At 48.3% G+C, this 16,115-nt stretch overlaps 2 protein-coding genes across 2 annotated transcripts; one reads left to right on the forward strand and one right to left on the reverse strand.

Moving 5' to 3' along the window:
* Positions 1–341: 341 nt before the first annotated feature.
* LOC112553609 lies at positions 342–1,148 on the reverse strand. Its single transcript, XM_025220950.1, has one exon. It carries the CDS (start codon positions 1,146–1,148, stop codon positions 342–344), a length of 807 nt encoding a protein of 268 aa, XP_025076735.1.
* Positions 1,149–8,936: 7,788 nt separating this feature from the next.
* Positions 8,937–15,388, forward strand: LOC112554111. Its single transcript, XM_025221715.1, has 5 exons — positions 8,937–9,996; positions 10,491–10,734; positions 11,998–12,273; positions 12,407–12,568; positions 12,978–15,388. Exons 1-5 carry the CDS (start codon positions 9,316–9,318, stop codon positions 13,826–13,828), a joined length of 2,214 nt encoding a protein of 737 aa, XP_025077500.1. The 5' UTR covers positions 8,937–9,315; the 3' UTR covers positions 13,829–15,388.
* The last annotated feature ends 727 nt before the right edge of the window (positions 15,389–16,115 follow it).

The raw sequence follows: 16,115 nt of genomic DNA on the forward strand, positions 1-16,115 counted from the left end.
ATACCTTATCTTGTTCTTCAGTGAGGCCTTTTCCATTTGCTCTGTCGCCATTCTGTATGCACTACTGAGGCTTTCTTCAGGTCCTGCACATCCTGCCTGCAACTCTTCCCTTGTCGCTTCCCTATGTCCAGGCCAAATGCCAAGTCGACTGGCAGTCTTGGGTGCCGTCCGTAGAACAGGTAGGAGGGTGAGAATCCCGTGCTGCTGTGTATGCACGAGTTGTAGGCATGTACCACAGACTTCAGGTGTTTCCGCCAGTCTTTCTTCTGTTCATTCTCTAGAGTTTGTAACATACCGATAAGAGTTCTATTCCACCTTTCCACAGGGTTTCCGCAAGGGTGTTAGGGCGTGGTCCTGCATTTCTGGATTCCGGCCAGGCTGCACAGTTCTTGGATGAGTTTTGACTCAAAATCCCGACCTTGATCAGACAGAATTCTGCCGGGGAATCCATAAGTCATGAAGAAGTCGTTCCACAGAGCCCTGGCTGTCGTTCGTGCTGTTTGATCTCTCGTCAGTATTGTTTGCACGAACTTCGTAAAATGGTCCATAATGACCAGTATGTTCTGCTTTTCACCTTTGACCTCGATGGTGAGAAAATCTATGGTCAGCAGTTCCAGTGGGTGTGATGTCACAATGGTTGACATGGGCGCTTTCTGCGCGTGCGTCCTGTGTTCGCAGCTCTGGATTTTCCTCTTGAGATCAGCCGCCATGAACGGCCAGAAAAAACGCATTCGTGCGTGTCGTATGGCATCGTCAAAGTGGGTGTGGTAGAGCTCGTCGTGCACACCTCTCATCGCCTCCTGTCGCATGGAGCGGGGTACCACCAGCTGCACCCGGGTTGATGTGGCGTCAGACACACGCCGGTAGAGCACACCATGTTCTAGCATCAGGCTCTTCCTCTCCCTGGCGTATATCCTGGTCTCTGGCCCCGTCACTGTCAGGTCGGTTCCTTCTTTGAGCGCTTGGCAGACAGCGGCTATGTGAGGGTCTTGCTGCTGTAACCTCCGCCAGTCGTCGACTGTCAGGGTGGCGAAGTCTGGCTCCCCGCCCTCCGGCTCTAAGATGCCGTCTGGAATGGTGTTTGGGTCCCTTACGACAGCTTCGACGGCTGGGGTGAAGTTGTCAGTGACGTCATTGTCACGTGACATGGGCGTGGTGTGCCGGGCTGTCTGCTGATGGAATGTACTGGCCTTCCTGCGCTCTTGGCTGTCAGTATACTCACAACTGCACTTTGATTTACAACTTGTGGATTGTCGTCTTGAAATTTCCTAGCTTTCTCCAGGAGGAACCCAACTTTCTCTAAGGTGTCTGTATTCTTCATCTGCTTCTGGTCCTGCGGTCGCCTTGACAACCCGTCCGCATCGGGTGTGTCGGCTTGTACACTCGAAGTCGTACAGTGACAGGGATGACAACCATCTGTGGCTAACTGCGTCTAACTTTGCATTCTTCAGCACATGGCAAAGCGGGTTGTTGTCAGTAACCACGGTGACGCGGGAGCCCAAGATGTAGTCGTGAAACTTCTCTGTCATGGCCCATTTCAGAGCGAGAAATTCTCGCTTGTGTGCGGGGTAGTTCACTTCTGTCTTGTTGAGCCCTCTGCTGGCGTATGCAATTATCTTGAGTTCGCCCTGTTGATGTTGGTACAGCATGGCTCCCAGGCCAGTGGCACTGGCATCACAATGCAGGATGAAGGGCTGGGAGTGGTCAGCAATGCCAAGGCCAGTGCCACTGGCATCACAATGCAGGATGAAGGGCTGGGAGTGGTCAGCAATGCCAAGGCCAGTGCCACTGGCATCACAATGCAGGATGAAGGGCTGGGACTGGTCAGCAATGCCCAGCATCGGCTCTGCGGTCAGTGCTTTGACCAGGGACTCAAACGCACTTTGTTCTCGCTCTCCCCACAGGTGAGATATGTCTGACGACAGACTGAGTGCACCCGCCTTCTTTGCTGTTTTCTTGAACTTATGGGGTACATATCCAACAGTAAAGTCGTTCAGAGGCTTGGCAATTTGCGCGAACTGGGGAACCCAGCGCCTGTAAAATCCTGCAAACCCCAAGAACGCTTTAACATCTCCCACTGTTTTGGGGACAGGCCAACTGGTCAGAGCCTCGATCTTTTCAGGGTCTGGCCTAATGCCTTCTGCGGAGATGAGGTATCCTAGGTGTCTGACCTCAGTGGTGGCAAAAATACATTTATCAGGGTCAAGTTTCTCTCCAGAGCTCTAATTGTTCTATCTTCTAGCTGCTGGAGGTTAGTGCCATGTACTGGAATATCGTCAAGAAAAATTATCAGCTCTGCCAAGTTCATGTCACTCAAACAACAGTCCATCAACCGCTGAAAGGTCATGGGGGCGTTGACCAGGCCAAATGGCAACCTCTGGAACTCGTACAGTCCGAACGGGGTGGTAAATGCAGAAATCTTCTTTGCTCGCTCGGACAGAGGTACCTGGTAGTATGCCTTCGACAAATCTAGGCTAGTGAAAACCTTGGCCCCACTCAATGTTAAAAACAGGTGTTCTATTTTTGGTAACGAATAACTGTCCCTCACTGTCCACGCATTCACCCTCCTGTAGTCTACACACATGCGCAGTGCCCCATTCTTCTTTCTCACTAACACAATGGGTGAAGCGAAGGAACTGGTCGACGGCTTGATGATGCGAGCATCCAGCAACTGTTGCACATGCTGTCTGACCTCCTCCAGGTCCTGTGGCGGTATAGGCCTTGGTCTTTCTCTAATCGACGGACCTGGAGTCAGTTCAATGTCATGCACAACATCTGTCATGTTCAAGTCAAACTCTTTTTCATTAAACACATCACTAAATGTCAACAACTTCTTTATAAATCTGTCTTTCCATGTTTGGTCGACGTTCGCACCAAAACGAAATCTACCTGACAGTTCAGGAACACTGTTCCTCCCTTCTTCCACGTGGTTGGCATTACAGTGAGTCCTGCCAGCGCGGGTGTTCGCACTGGTGCTCGAAGGGGAAGGTTGTATCCGAAATCTGTTCAAGGCTGTTCAGATTATCCGCTGTTTGTCTTGGAATAGTGACAACTCCAGCACAACCGACTGAGGTGTGGAAGACCCGCTCTGTGGCAGAGTGTACAAAGCTTCATCTCCAGTATCTGTTTGGTGGCAAACAGTAGAGGAAGGCTGGTAGATAAGTGTCGGTCCTGTAGGCGCTGTTAAGATGGAGACAGCAGTCCGGCCTAAGGACGAGACAGACACGTGGTGGCACGTGGTGGTGCCAGAGTCTCAGCGACTGCGAGGGAGTCAGCTACGATCGACGGAGCATCATCAACGGATTCTCGGACGTCAACATCGGAGGGGCCCCTCACGTGACTAGAGACTTGTGTGAAGAGATAAGTGGCGAGTGCATGTGCGGTGTGTATTAGTTAAGCTGATTAGTGGCTCATGTTACCTAGACTAGGGATAGAGAAATAACGGACACCCTAGATAACGGCCATATTTTGAGTGTGTATCATCTGTAAATTGTTGTAAAAGACTCTCGATCATTAACAACGTTCTTATATACACTAAATTGCCTTGAGTTGTTTATTGGGGAGGTACGCTGGGGGGAATTTGGTGTAAGTGTGCGCGTACACGGTCTATGTCGGAGTGTGTTGGTAGAGGTGTCGAGAGTGTCATCAGCCCGAGGGAGCGGCATCGCAACCTCTGACCATCTTCACGTGCTCTTCCCCAGAGTTACACGACAACAGGTATGGCAACAAAAGACAGACAACTCAGACAGCTCAATTTTAAAAACAAAGTTTAGTGAACATTTTTACAAGTGAAGTACAATATCCTGCCATCATGAAAAGAAAACAGAGCTTACCTTGGGTGTACTTTTTGTAGAACATCACGAAATGTGTCAATCTTTCGCATTTGCTTACAAAGGTCATGAACTCTTAGCCCCTCTTCGTGGCTTAGAACTGCCTCGTGTAAGTGCGCTTTACCTGTCAGGTAAAAACAGAGACAACATAAGTGAACTGTTTAAACTCCTACAGGGCAAACTGTTCATCTGCTACATCTGGACATTGTTAGTCAAAAGCCAGTAGTGTAAAGGTATTATTGAATAAAGAAATTAACTAAGGTTCTGTGGTCTGTGATACTATAAAGCAGTCAAACATCCGATACCTAAAATTTTCCGCTCTTCTTCAGACTGAGGTATTTGCAATCCATTGTTTTCATCTTGTGACTCTGTCCCCAGATACAGACTCTCAAACATTGCTAGCAACTTGTCCATATCTTCACTGTCTGAAACAACCATTTAATATGTTGTTAGCAACAGCTTCTACAATGCCAGATTTTCAGTCGCATCATCCTTACACAAAAGGTATCTTTCCTTGCCTGTTTCATTTAGTGTGGAATCTAAAATGATGTCGATTGCAAGGGATAACATATAAATCATCTCTTCCAGACAAAAAAGCACATTAACCCTTACCTGTCTGTTCTAGTAGTGCCATGGCAACACAGAAATGTGCACAGCCTTTGTAGAAATAGTGTTTTGTCTGAGCCATTGTTAAACAGGGGAAGGGCAGGTAACTCTTCACCACTTCTGAAGACATCTTGCGATGTGTGTCACGATATTTCTCTGACACCTAGAGACAGCATAGAGGGGATGAGGTTAACATGAGATACAATCAGAAACTCCTTTATCCCAGATGACAATTAGTAGCAGCTCTGCACAGATGCAAGGCTTAGAACCTCAAAGCACAACATTAAAAATATCATTTGACATCATACCCGCCACACAAGTCCTTACACACTCACACTTCAGACTTGTGTGATCACAATTCAATCCACACAGTAGCACTCAGAGGTCAGAGGTCGTACCGCAGACAACAGCTTTCAGTTGTCGATCTGCATACAGAGACAGAATCAGTGGCGAGACAGAAGTTCTCGGAACTTTCCTATTTTCACGATGAATGTTCTTGTACAAAAACTTCCACACCAGGCAGCTTAGCATCATCGTTCCATTCTCACATAACTCGGCCACACAAGTGTTTTCAGAGCTGACGTCATCCGCGCAGCGCATTATGGGTAGTCAACAATATGGCAGACGACATCGACGACGAGACACTTTTGGAAGCAACTGCGGTTACGATAGTGATATTGCACAATGTAGCGGAGAGGGAGAAGAAGAATGAAAAAGATATGTGGGTGAGGGAGTGGGGAACGCGAAGGAGTCGCTTAGCGGCATAGTCATGTCTTCTAAAGGAAATATCTTCGGAAGATTCACGAGAGAAAGTGCAGACGGTTTTTGCGAATGTCGTCTTCCAAATTGTTACCTGTTATGCCATTGCCCACAGCACGAGCGATTTCCATGAAGGTATTCTAGCCTTATATCTGTTCATGTAATCGGGGTGTGCAGTGTCCAACAGACTCGGATAATTCTCTCCAAGAGAAGTCATGAGCACACAGCTCGCATGGCCATTGTTTACAATGTGGAGGTCAAAGGGAGCCTACTGTGTTCAAGCATTCCGATTGGCTACAGCCCTACAGCGTAGGTCGGCCTAGCGAGAAAATAGAAACACACGCTATATCTCGTAACCTAGCAACGAGACCTTTCTGCGTGCCGTGTGCACAACCCGCTAACCCCTGCGGGGGCTGCTAGCCCCGCTGTGCCGAACATTGCCGCGTGTTGCCAGCCTATAATAACTTACCTGAGGTAGCGACAAGCACCTGTGTGCCGCCAGGCCTGACGAGAGGGGGGGCACAGGGGGGTGGTGTACCCGGGCCCGCGGCTGTCAAGGGAGGCCCGGCCTTGGTCAGTGGATTTTTTTTTTTCTTCTTCTCCTTTTCTTTTTCTTTTAAAGAAAGGTCTAAGGACAGAACACCCAAGCATTAGTTGAGTTTGAGTGTAGATATTGAGATTCGAATTGTAAACATACATTATATACTGGGAAAATAATTTACGATTACAAGTACAAGGGGCCCGGAGAGGTCGTCTGTCCCGGGGCCCGAGCTGGCTCTCGGCGGCCCTGGATGGCCTCCTAAAAACTGAATGAATAAATAAGAAAAAAAAACTTATTTAGAGTACACTTCTTACTGTTCATCATCACAAGTAGGAAACGTTAAATTTATTCTGTATTTCTCTTTCTATTCTCATTCTCCTTTTCTTTCTCTCTCTCTCTTTCGCACACACACACACACACACAATTGAGACAGGTAGTCTATAACGTGCGCAAAGTTCTGGTCGTCTTATTTTCATTAATGTACTCGATTTAAGTTGCGGCTGCTACGATTGAAAGCGCTGCAGGTGAGAACACAGAGAACACAGAGACGAGCCAGCCCCCGCCCTCAAGCCCACACTGCACGGCGCATGCCCACCAGTCGCTTTCTAGAAACAGAAGCGATGCTGACCGGAAGTTGACTTGTGAAGCTGTTTGGGGCAGTTGACTGTTTCCATTTGGCAAGTATGGCTAACAGGCGCGGAAGTTGGGATGCTTCTGAGTACACGAGTCCCACAAACACTAGACTGGAGCCTGCAGGTGTAGGTGAGTGCCGCTTGCGTCTCACGTTAGCAAACGTCGGCCCTCGCCCGCACTTTCATGTCATTGAGACTTTGTTTGTGTGTTGTTGACATTGTTTGTGTGCTGATGTACGTGTTGTTGGATGCTCTTTTATCTATGTGTGTTTAAAGAATTTTCCAGAATTCCACAAAGTCTGGTTTACTTATGAAATAGAATTCCATGATAAATGAAGTCCTAGGGAAGTCCTGCACTTAGGGAAATGTGTAGCATTACGTTCATTCTTTGTTCCATAGCAACATGTAAGTGTAATCAGCCAGTAAATGTCATCAGAATAACATGTAAGTGTAATCAGCCAGTAAATGTCATCAGAATAACATGTAAGTGTAATCAGCCAGTAAATGTCATCAGAATAACATGTAAGTGTAATCAGCCAGTAAATGTCATCAGAATAACATGTAAGTGTAATCAGCCAGTAAATGTCATCAGAATAACATGTAAGTGTAATCAGCCAGTAAATGTCATCAGAATAACATGCTAAACTTTCTAGTTTGAACCTGAACTAACAATGGCTGCTAAGCGTTCAGTGTAATGAGAATGTATCTGTATCAAATCAGTGTTCATAGTCTAGCGTGACAAGTAACTCTGTGTGTGTGTGTGTGTGTGTGTGTGTGTGTGTACCACCTCTCTTATCATGATAGGGAATGCCCCATGAGTGCCATCAGTAAGGTCCGTGGTGCCGTAGACGGAGCAGGAACAGAGCCTGTGTGATTGTGTGACTGTGTGAGTGTGTGTGTGGATGCCGAGGAAATATCCACAAAAGCGATTCAGAAAATGTGACGTCACAGTTCGCCTCTTGTGTGGGCTAGGTCCGACTATTCTGACCACCATTTTGTTTGCCACTCTATCCCGGCAGTCTCTGCTCGGTCTTGTCTGAGTGCCACTCATTGTTCAGTGAAAGCATCCATTGCTGCCCCCTCTGACCCCCGCCCCACAAGCCACCGGGGCAAAGCACTCATCAGCGGCATCTGCCGGCCAATCTAAGCAAATTTAAGGGCTGATAACTCGCCGCAGGTGTCAGTGTGCGTCTAGCGGGCACCGCGGGACGTCAAACAAGCCACGAGAGTCTCGAGGGCATCAGACAGGTGGAACGTCAGACAACGGCAATGTCGACTTTGAGGCTTTCTTCACAGCGTCCTCTGTTCACTGGATGAGGAGGCTGCGTGACTGTTTCCGCCAGCGACAGGTGTGAAAGCACAGCAGAGCACATCCACGTGCGGTTTTGGTGAAGCCACCCTGTACAGTGCAAAGGATGAGACCCTGAATGGATTATGTTCCGTGGAAGACTTGTATCGTCGCTACTTCCTGCCAGAAATTGTTGCCGGACTGGTGACTGTGTGCGACGACCTCAAGAGACAGCAACAGACACGCGACAGATGGGTGGCAGGCGACAGATAGACGATAGTTGATGATAACAGCTGACGGACGACAGACAATCACAAGCGTCCGTGGGGTGTGTCCCAGACAACCTTATTACTGGCAGTGACTGTCAGAGGTCAGACACCTACAGACCTCCCCGACACGTGCATCAGTTTGCAGGTCACGTTCCTCGCTGCCAACATCCATCAATACGTAGCGCGTGCCTGTCGCCTTGCCCTGTGTGTGCGGAGGCACTTTCTTATTCACGGCACGAGCGCCACCTCATTTCACAATTTCACAAGTGACTACAGTCTGCCGACAAGTGTGCGTAGACACGCATGGTGCGACAGTGCAGGCTACCGTGTTGACAAATACAGCAGTGGACAGAAAGATGGCAGTTTAGTGTTCCCTAGCTACCCTGTTTATTATAATATTCCCCCAGCTACCCTGTGTATTACAGTGTTCCCCCAGCTACAGTTTATTACAGTATTCCCTCAGCTACCCTGAGTATTTTAGTTTTCATCGTCTTGCTGTTTATTTGTTGCCCCCCATCACGGGTTCAGTCAGATCCTCAGCAAGGAAAGTCAGGGTTTTCAAAGTACACTTGCCGCTAAATGAGACCTTGATCTTTGTATCTGGACAAGAAGTTGTGGGCCAGGTGGTGTTGCCTGTCCCTCCACAGATACTCAGGCTGGTGGAGAGCGGCCTGGACATGGGGCACGTGTCACAGACCTTAGTGCCAGAGAGCTGCGCGCCCTGCGTCCTCTGACCTCCGACTGGCTGATCCCACCACGTTGGCAACAAGAAGCCAGATGGTCGACTTCTGGTGATGGCCGCTGTCGTGTGTGTAAAAGATGAAGCTGTGTGACAGGGAACTCGAAAAAAGTTACAACGATTACATTCATCGTCATGTTTTATTACCTTTAGCCAAATGTGTTTTCTGGTTATTTATTAAATTGTTTACTCTAACACATCATATCCAAAGCAAACACAAGACAAGCAGGGCATAGCTAGGTCACGGACCTCAACACTAACAACTATAGCAAGTGTCTGAATCCTCACCACGCTTAGGCGGTGGATTGAACAGAATATAACAATAAGAGCGATTCTCGCAATCTTCACCTCCCTGTAGGCTGGCTTGTACAGACCACACAACAATAATGGTGAGTCATCAAATCTTCACCACGCGCTACACGTGAGTGGAACACAATCTACAGTAGCAACAGCACTTCTGTGACCCCTCCCCACGCTGTAAACTGTTGTGTACGACTCTACAGTTCCCCGACAGTTTGAGTGCATCACTCAGGTCTCTACACATGTTGCTCTCTACACGTGTTGCTCACACTTCACCTTCACGGAGACTCGAAACAATAAAAGCCTGACAGTAAAAGCTCACTCTCGCAGTTTTATTTCTGGCCTGGCAAGATGGCCAGGTGGTCAGTGCGCATGTACCTGCTGATCCCAGTCTTGTGTGGGTGTGCTCAGTCCAGCACCCTCCGGGACATAGTCCTGTACCGGCTGTTGCCATTTGTGGAGCAGAGGTCTCCCGAAGGTGACGGCCCTTCTACCATCAGCACGAGGATCTCAGTAACACCATCACTTGCGACATCAGTGATGACCACACCAACATTACTTACCACCTCATTAGACGATGATATCGAGGTTGTCCTTGTTGAAGACGGCAGATCGTCCTCCAAGCCGCCAACATCACTTGCCGCTTCGCTCATCAGAGAAGGCGTGGTTTCTGATATGAGAGGGGGCGTGGTCTTCGACACCTCAGAGGGCGTGACCTCAAGCAGTGCACGCGCACTCTCGCAGCCCCCACGTGACGGAAACGTTTCTCACCCACTGCTCATCTCCTCCACCACATCATCAGCAGTCGCATCGCCAGCGCCACCCGCCACCTTGCAAGGCAACGACAGCAATGACCCGCTCTCTGCCACAGAAAGCCCAGAGTCCATCCCACCTCTGCTACCCGGATACCTCACACAAACTTCACACGGGTACTTCAACGACTCGTTCGGGTGCCGTGTGCTAGAAACCGCGGCTACCTGGCTACGTCACCCGGGCAACTGCTCCAGATACTTTGTTTGTAGGGGAGGACAGGTAAGGCCTCAATCTACCTGTAAAGGTGTACACACTTTGTATAGAAGGACAGGAAACATCCAGCTTCAAGTAAACCTGTGTTTTGGAAGTACAAAAGTTATTTTGGTCTTAATGCAAAGCTTCCGGGACTTTTTTGAGGGACGACAAGTTACTTTGATCTTTATATAAAGCTCCAGTTACTTTATTTGTCAGCAATGACAGGTGGGACCTTACATTTCGTGTGGCCGGTGTGATAATATGTGTTAGCTGTTAACTCTAAGTAACTGCTTTGAGTATTTAATTAATATTTAACGGATGCTGTTTTCCCTTCTCTCGAGTCAGATTTTATGTCCACGTGTCAAATTATCTTATTATTCCTGTTGTCTTATGTCAGGAAATTTCGTTCCAGTAATATTAATTTGTGCGAAGTCTTTTTGCCTCTTGACTTCTACAATCTGAAATGTCATGCTCCACCTGCAATGTCTGTTGTATAGTTATGAACTAATGACATGCAGGTGCAAGAAATGCCGCCATGTGACGCTGGCCAGGTGTTCTCCATTAGAACAAAGAGATGCGTACCACCGCACACCTTGGACGATGACTGCGAAGAAATGTTCTTCAGCTTCCCAACACCACTCGCCCCTCCCAGCACCTCGCAACTCAGCGGCACACTACTCTGGCATCAACAGTACTCACAGGAAAGGGACGCAACTCCCCGCATAGTGCTTCAACCAACACCATTAATGGCGGTGTCTACAGGTACAAAGTGTACAACACACACACAAACACAAATATGACACCACTTTAACAACCAAGTCCTTCATGCCGTCTGCACGTGCTTCCAGTCTCGGTGTCCGCCATGTTAGGTCAAAGGCCTGTAGGTGCAGCTGTCAGGGTTTGCTTTATCTTGACTGAGGTAGACAGGACAGCTGTCAGGCTTTGCTTTATCTTGACTGAGGTAGACAGGACAGCTGTCAGGCTTTGCTTTATCTTGACTGAGGTAGACAGGACAGCTGTCAGGCTTTGCTTTATCTTGACTGAGGTAGACAGGACAGCTGTCACAGCTGACTGAGGGTGTGTCTGAAACACATCAGGAGCCGTTGCTTACGGAAGTAAAAATATCGGATGTTTGTTTGACTTGTAGAGGAAAGTCAAGGTAGAGACGACAACTAAAGGTGAACCTTTCGACACGTTCATCAAACTGTTATAACGGATCATTTGCGGATTAAAAACAGAGAGACAGCGCACGTGTAAGAAAAGTGCGATGAAAGCGAGGCTCTGGTAGGATGTGTTGGGAGGCTCAGGTTCATTTGAGTTTAAACAGTTTTTTGATGACTGCTTTGAGCAGGATGCTCTCAGTCACATTATTGCTGACCTTGCAATGATCCCTGAGTTGTGCCAGCTGTTGCCGTCTCCCAGGTCAGGCACAGCTGAGGAAAAGGTCATCCATGAACACCTTTGAGAAAAGTCGCTAACGACTTCCGGTCCTCAACGCAAGACGAAATCCGCTTCCTTCACTTGGCGCCTAGATTAACATTAGCAGCTTTTGTCAAAAATCACAGGACTCACAGCAGCTGATTGTGTGGGCCTGTAGCGCCGTCTACCCCAGCATTTCAGGGGGATAATTAGAGGCTGCCAGCAGGCTAAAAATAGAGATATTGCCCCTACAACTTTTAATAGGAGAAAACACAGAAAGAATGAATAAAAATCTAATTTTCTTGTAATGCAAGGGCATTTCACGTTGACTTGGTAACCGTGACTCCAGTCTTAAATAATTTTGGGAAATGTTTTTCCTCCTTGTCTGGTATGTCCGATGTGTACGGATAGATCAAACTTTGTTGAATAGTTGTTGGACAGAGATATGGTACCCTGTATAACACGTTCACATAATATTATTTCTTCGTCAAAATGTGTAAAATGTATTTTCTGAGCGGCTCCGCTGTTTCACCTAAACATTGCCACTTCCATTACAGCTAATGTTGTATTTGTTGTATCTGTTTGAATGCTCATTCGTGTGTCCAGCGGAGGCGTCTACCGAAAACAACTACGACTCATCCAAGCAGACGAGTGTTCAATCCACCCGTGTGTGTGGTCCACTACAGAAAGGGGTGTATCCGCACCCTGACAACTGTGCCTGGTTTTACAACTGCTCTGTTGCCCCAGACGCCGTGATGGACACGTACTACGGCGGCTACGTCATGGAGTGCCCGTACCCACAACTGTTTTCTCTGACGTCACTGCAGTGCGAGGACTTTGAGGACGTTGAGTGTGGCGGACGATACGAGCCGGTCTCCCCCTGTAAGTGGCCGGTGTGTAGTGTTGTGTAGTGTTGTGTAGTGTGTAATATGAAGACAAGGTATGAGCTGTCATGATGCGACTGTTGACCTCAGTGATGTTAACGATGCTAGCGCCGTGGCCCTGACTGTTGCAGGTGACTACCGCGCCAACCACTGCCACGAGACGTCTCACTGCATCCCGTGCTGGGTCCGCTACGCCACGTGCCAGGGTCAGCAGGACGGACTCAATCCCTGGCCGGAACTAGAGTGGCGCCCCTTCTTCGTGGAGTGTTACCGCGAGAGGACAGTCTTTCAAGGTAACCCAAGGCTTCATAGTTCACGTCCGGCAACTCGGGTTTCCTTGTTGTCAAGTGGAGTAACTCAGGTGTCAAATTTCTCAAATCAGATAGTCCATGCTACATCATTCTCAGGTCATGTAGCTCAGCCTTCACCTTTTGAAGTAGCTGAACGTTGAGTTCAGGCACAGACTTCTGTTACAAATTATCTGAAATCAGTTGTAGGTTTCTTTGTCAGGCAACTCAGGCCATGAGTGGAGCTGCCTCACATGCGTACGTGTGACTTTATTTGTGTCTCCATGCTAACTACACTTCAGCCAGTCAACGATATGCTTCATGCACTCATCGTTACACTTCATGTCGTCACAAGACACTTAAATCATTCACTTAAAGCAGTTTTATATGTACGAACATTTATCGGTGCTTTCAGGTTCGTGTGACAAGTCTTCTGTATTCTCTCCCTTGACGAGAGCCTGCGAGACACCGTACAGCATTCCGCGAGAACACGGTGGATGGCGTCCCAGTTGCCAGGGACGCCTGGACGGAAAATATCCGGACGAACACGGCCGCTGTGAGTCCTTCTACACCTGCACGAAGCAGATCTTCACCGGCTACTACAACTGCCCGCCATCTCTACTATTCGACCACGTTACTGGCTCCTGCCAGAGTCGCTGGAAAGTCCACTACCCATGTGGAGACAAAGACATTCCCAACGTGTGCCGGGGGAAAGCAGATGGCCAGTACCTGGATGGGTGGGGGCGCTGCACTCACTACTACACGTGCAAAGAGGGCACGTTTCAGGGCATGTCCTTGTGCCCCGATGGCGTCTTCAACTCGCGCACCCGCATGTGTGATCGGTCAGCGGATATGGCCAGCCCCTGCGGCACCCTGCCCAACCCCTGTCTTCACAAGACCAATGGCTTCTACTCGGTCACTCAGTCCTGTAGGGAGTACTACCTGTGCGACAACGGCCTGCAGGTGGCAGTGTTCTCGTGTGAAGACAACACCGTCTTCAATGAGGTCACCCAGTCCTGTGGTGATGTCACCGAGACACCTCCACCGTGCGGCCTGGCGCCGTGGTGTGTGGGGCGACCTGACGGGCGGTACCCGGCCCTGGGGCTGGGGCTACACGTCTTCTACACCTGTCTCAACGGCTCCTACACCGGCCTGACGCTCTGCACGCACACCACAGGTGGGCTGGCCTACAGCGCCCTCCGCCGGCAGTGCAGCAGTCCAGCATCCGTGTGCAAGGAGATGCTGGGGGACTCCGACCTTTGCTAGACGCACGCTCGCACCCACACCACCACACACATACAGACAGGCGTGCGCGCGAGGATCAAATAACTGGCAAATTTAAATAAGATTCTGTTGAGTGTGTAAAGGATGTATGATTATATTGTTTATATATATATATGTGTGTGTGTGTGTGGATTTGATCATCTTATGTGTTAACTCTATATTACAAACCTATGTTGGAACTAGCTTTCGAGCTTTATGCCTACCCATGCCACAATAATGATGAAATCCATAATTTTCTGTTCAAAGTTAGGAGACAATAATTGTAAATTATACGGAGACAATAACTGTATATTATATGGAGACAATAACTGTATTTTATATGGAAACAATAATTGTATATTATACTGAGAAAATAATTGTATATTATTTAGAGACAATAATTCTAAATTATAGAGACAATATTTGTATGTGTACACATACGTTTTATCTAGACTAGTCTTAATGCTGATATTTCAACCACATTTAAAGTCAACCCTCTTTTGCAAATGTATGTCTATCACTTTCTTTCCACTAAAGCTATCATGTGTGAAACTGAAGACAAACTTGGTATAAAAAAAACAAGCCAGGTGGCCCATGACATTTGCGACCAAACTTAGCGCCAGTGCCAGTGTGTCACTGACAGTTGTCAGCTTTTCCCTCCGCTACAAGAACTGCAGGAGAATAGAGCTGGAGCTTTGCTGTCGCCTACTGACACAATGGTGAGGACTGTCTGATGACAGCAGTGATGACTACCTAGTGACAATGGTGAGGACTGTCTGATGACAGCAGTGATGACTACCTAGTGACAATGGTGAGGACTACCTAGTGATCTAGTGACAATGGTGAGGACTGTCTGATGACAGCAGTGATGACTACCTAGTGACAATGGTGAGAACTGTCTGATGACAGCAGTGATGACTACCTAGTGACAATGGTGAGGACTGTCTGATGACAGCAGTGATGACTACCTAGTGACACAGTGACAATGGTGATGACTACCTAGTGACAATGGTGGGACTACCTAGTGACAATACCAAAGACTGGTTATTCAATGACAATGCCCGAAACCCTTTGATGACAAATAACAACGAGAACTGGCCAAGACTAGCGCAGTACTCACAGAGGTCTGATGTACCCACAATACGGTGACAGCGCGTGCCTGCTGCTCACGTGACTACAGTGCACGAACACTTGAGGACACACACAAGACCCGCCACACGGTAATCTGTACACTTGAAAGTGTTCAGAGACAGAAGCCGTTATTAAGTCATCTGTGTAATTGAGAGTGACGGAAGCTACCATACAGTAATCTGTACACAGAGAGACAGAGACAGTAGCCGCATGCAGTAACCTGTACACGAGAGAGACAGAGACAGTAGCCGCATGCAGTAACCTGTACACGAGAGAGACAGAGACAGTAGCCGCATGCAGTAACCTGTACACGAGAGACAGAGACAGTAGCCGCATGCAGTAACCTGTATGTTTGATAAAGAATTCTTGTTATACCAACGCTGTGAACATACTGAACAAGTCTCGTGAAGAGTAAGAATTAAGCTTCTAGAGTCATCCACAATCCTCATCATCAACATCCCTTAGCTGATGCCAGCTGACGATTATTTCTAGTCCGCCAGTACTGGTGGTCTTGGGGGACAAGTGGATGGACGCAGTGGGGGACACGGCTGGGTGCTTGGGCCTGTGGAGAGAGACAGTCACAGCTGTGTGTGGTGTGACCAGTCCACCCAGGGTAACCCAGCCAATGTTTGCCTGTGTCCGCTCTGCGACAACCACCAGCTGCCGGTACCCTGAAGGACGGGGACAGTGTCGTGCCGGGTGCCATGGCGGACAGAGCAGCTCGTGCCGCTTGACCTTTGCCCCGACAGGCTGCTGGTGGCCGATGAGGACGGCGCACAAAATCGTTGTGTCGTGGAGGAAAGATGGAGGATTGTCTGTCTTTCTGAATACACTGAGAGACATTTTCATTTCCTTTTGTTCATCTGCATCAGCAATAATGCAAAGAATACCTTCCCTACCTGCACGGTTGACAAAGACAGGTGTTGTTGATGTCTTTAGAGGCTGAGTATTTATACCATGCTTGCTATTGTTGTCTAGACTAATAAGTGGTATATTGATTGACATATATCTCATAAATAAAGCTTTCAATGGGCCACCACTGCACTCACCTCCTATTGTTTGTATTCTGGATGTTGAGCTGTTGGCGATTTTGCCTGCGACTGAGTGCAGCGGGAAGATGTTACAAAACACAATATCCACCCTGAACAATACGTCAACA

Source organism: Pomacea canaliculata, linkage group LG13 (assembly GCF_003073045.1).
Source record: "Pomacea canaliculata isolate SZHN2017 linkage group LG13, ASM307304v1, whole genome shotgun sequence".
Classification (NCBI taxonomy): Eukaryota; Metazoa; Mollusca; class Gastropoda; order Architaenioglossa; family Ampullariidae; genus Pomacea; species Pomacea canaliculata.

Coding starts and splice junctions, on each gene's coding strand:
- LOC112553609 (XM_025220950.1), bottom strand. CDS start 1,148: ATGTCACGTGACAATGACGTCACTGACAACTTCACCCCAGCCGTCGAA.
- LOC112554111 (XM_025221715.1), top strand. CDS start 9,316: ATGGCCAGGTGGTCAGTGCGCATGTACCTGCTGATCCCAGTCTTGTGT. Junction 9,997..10,490: donor TTGTTTGTAGGGGAGGACAG/GTAAGGCCTCAA, acceptor AATGACATGCAG/GTGCAAGAAATGCCGCCATG. Junction 12,569..12,977: donor CGAGAGGACAGTCTTTCAAG/GTAACCCAAGGC, acceptor CGGTGCTTTCAG/GTTCGTGTGACAAGTCTTCT.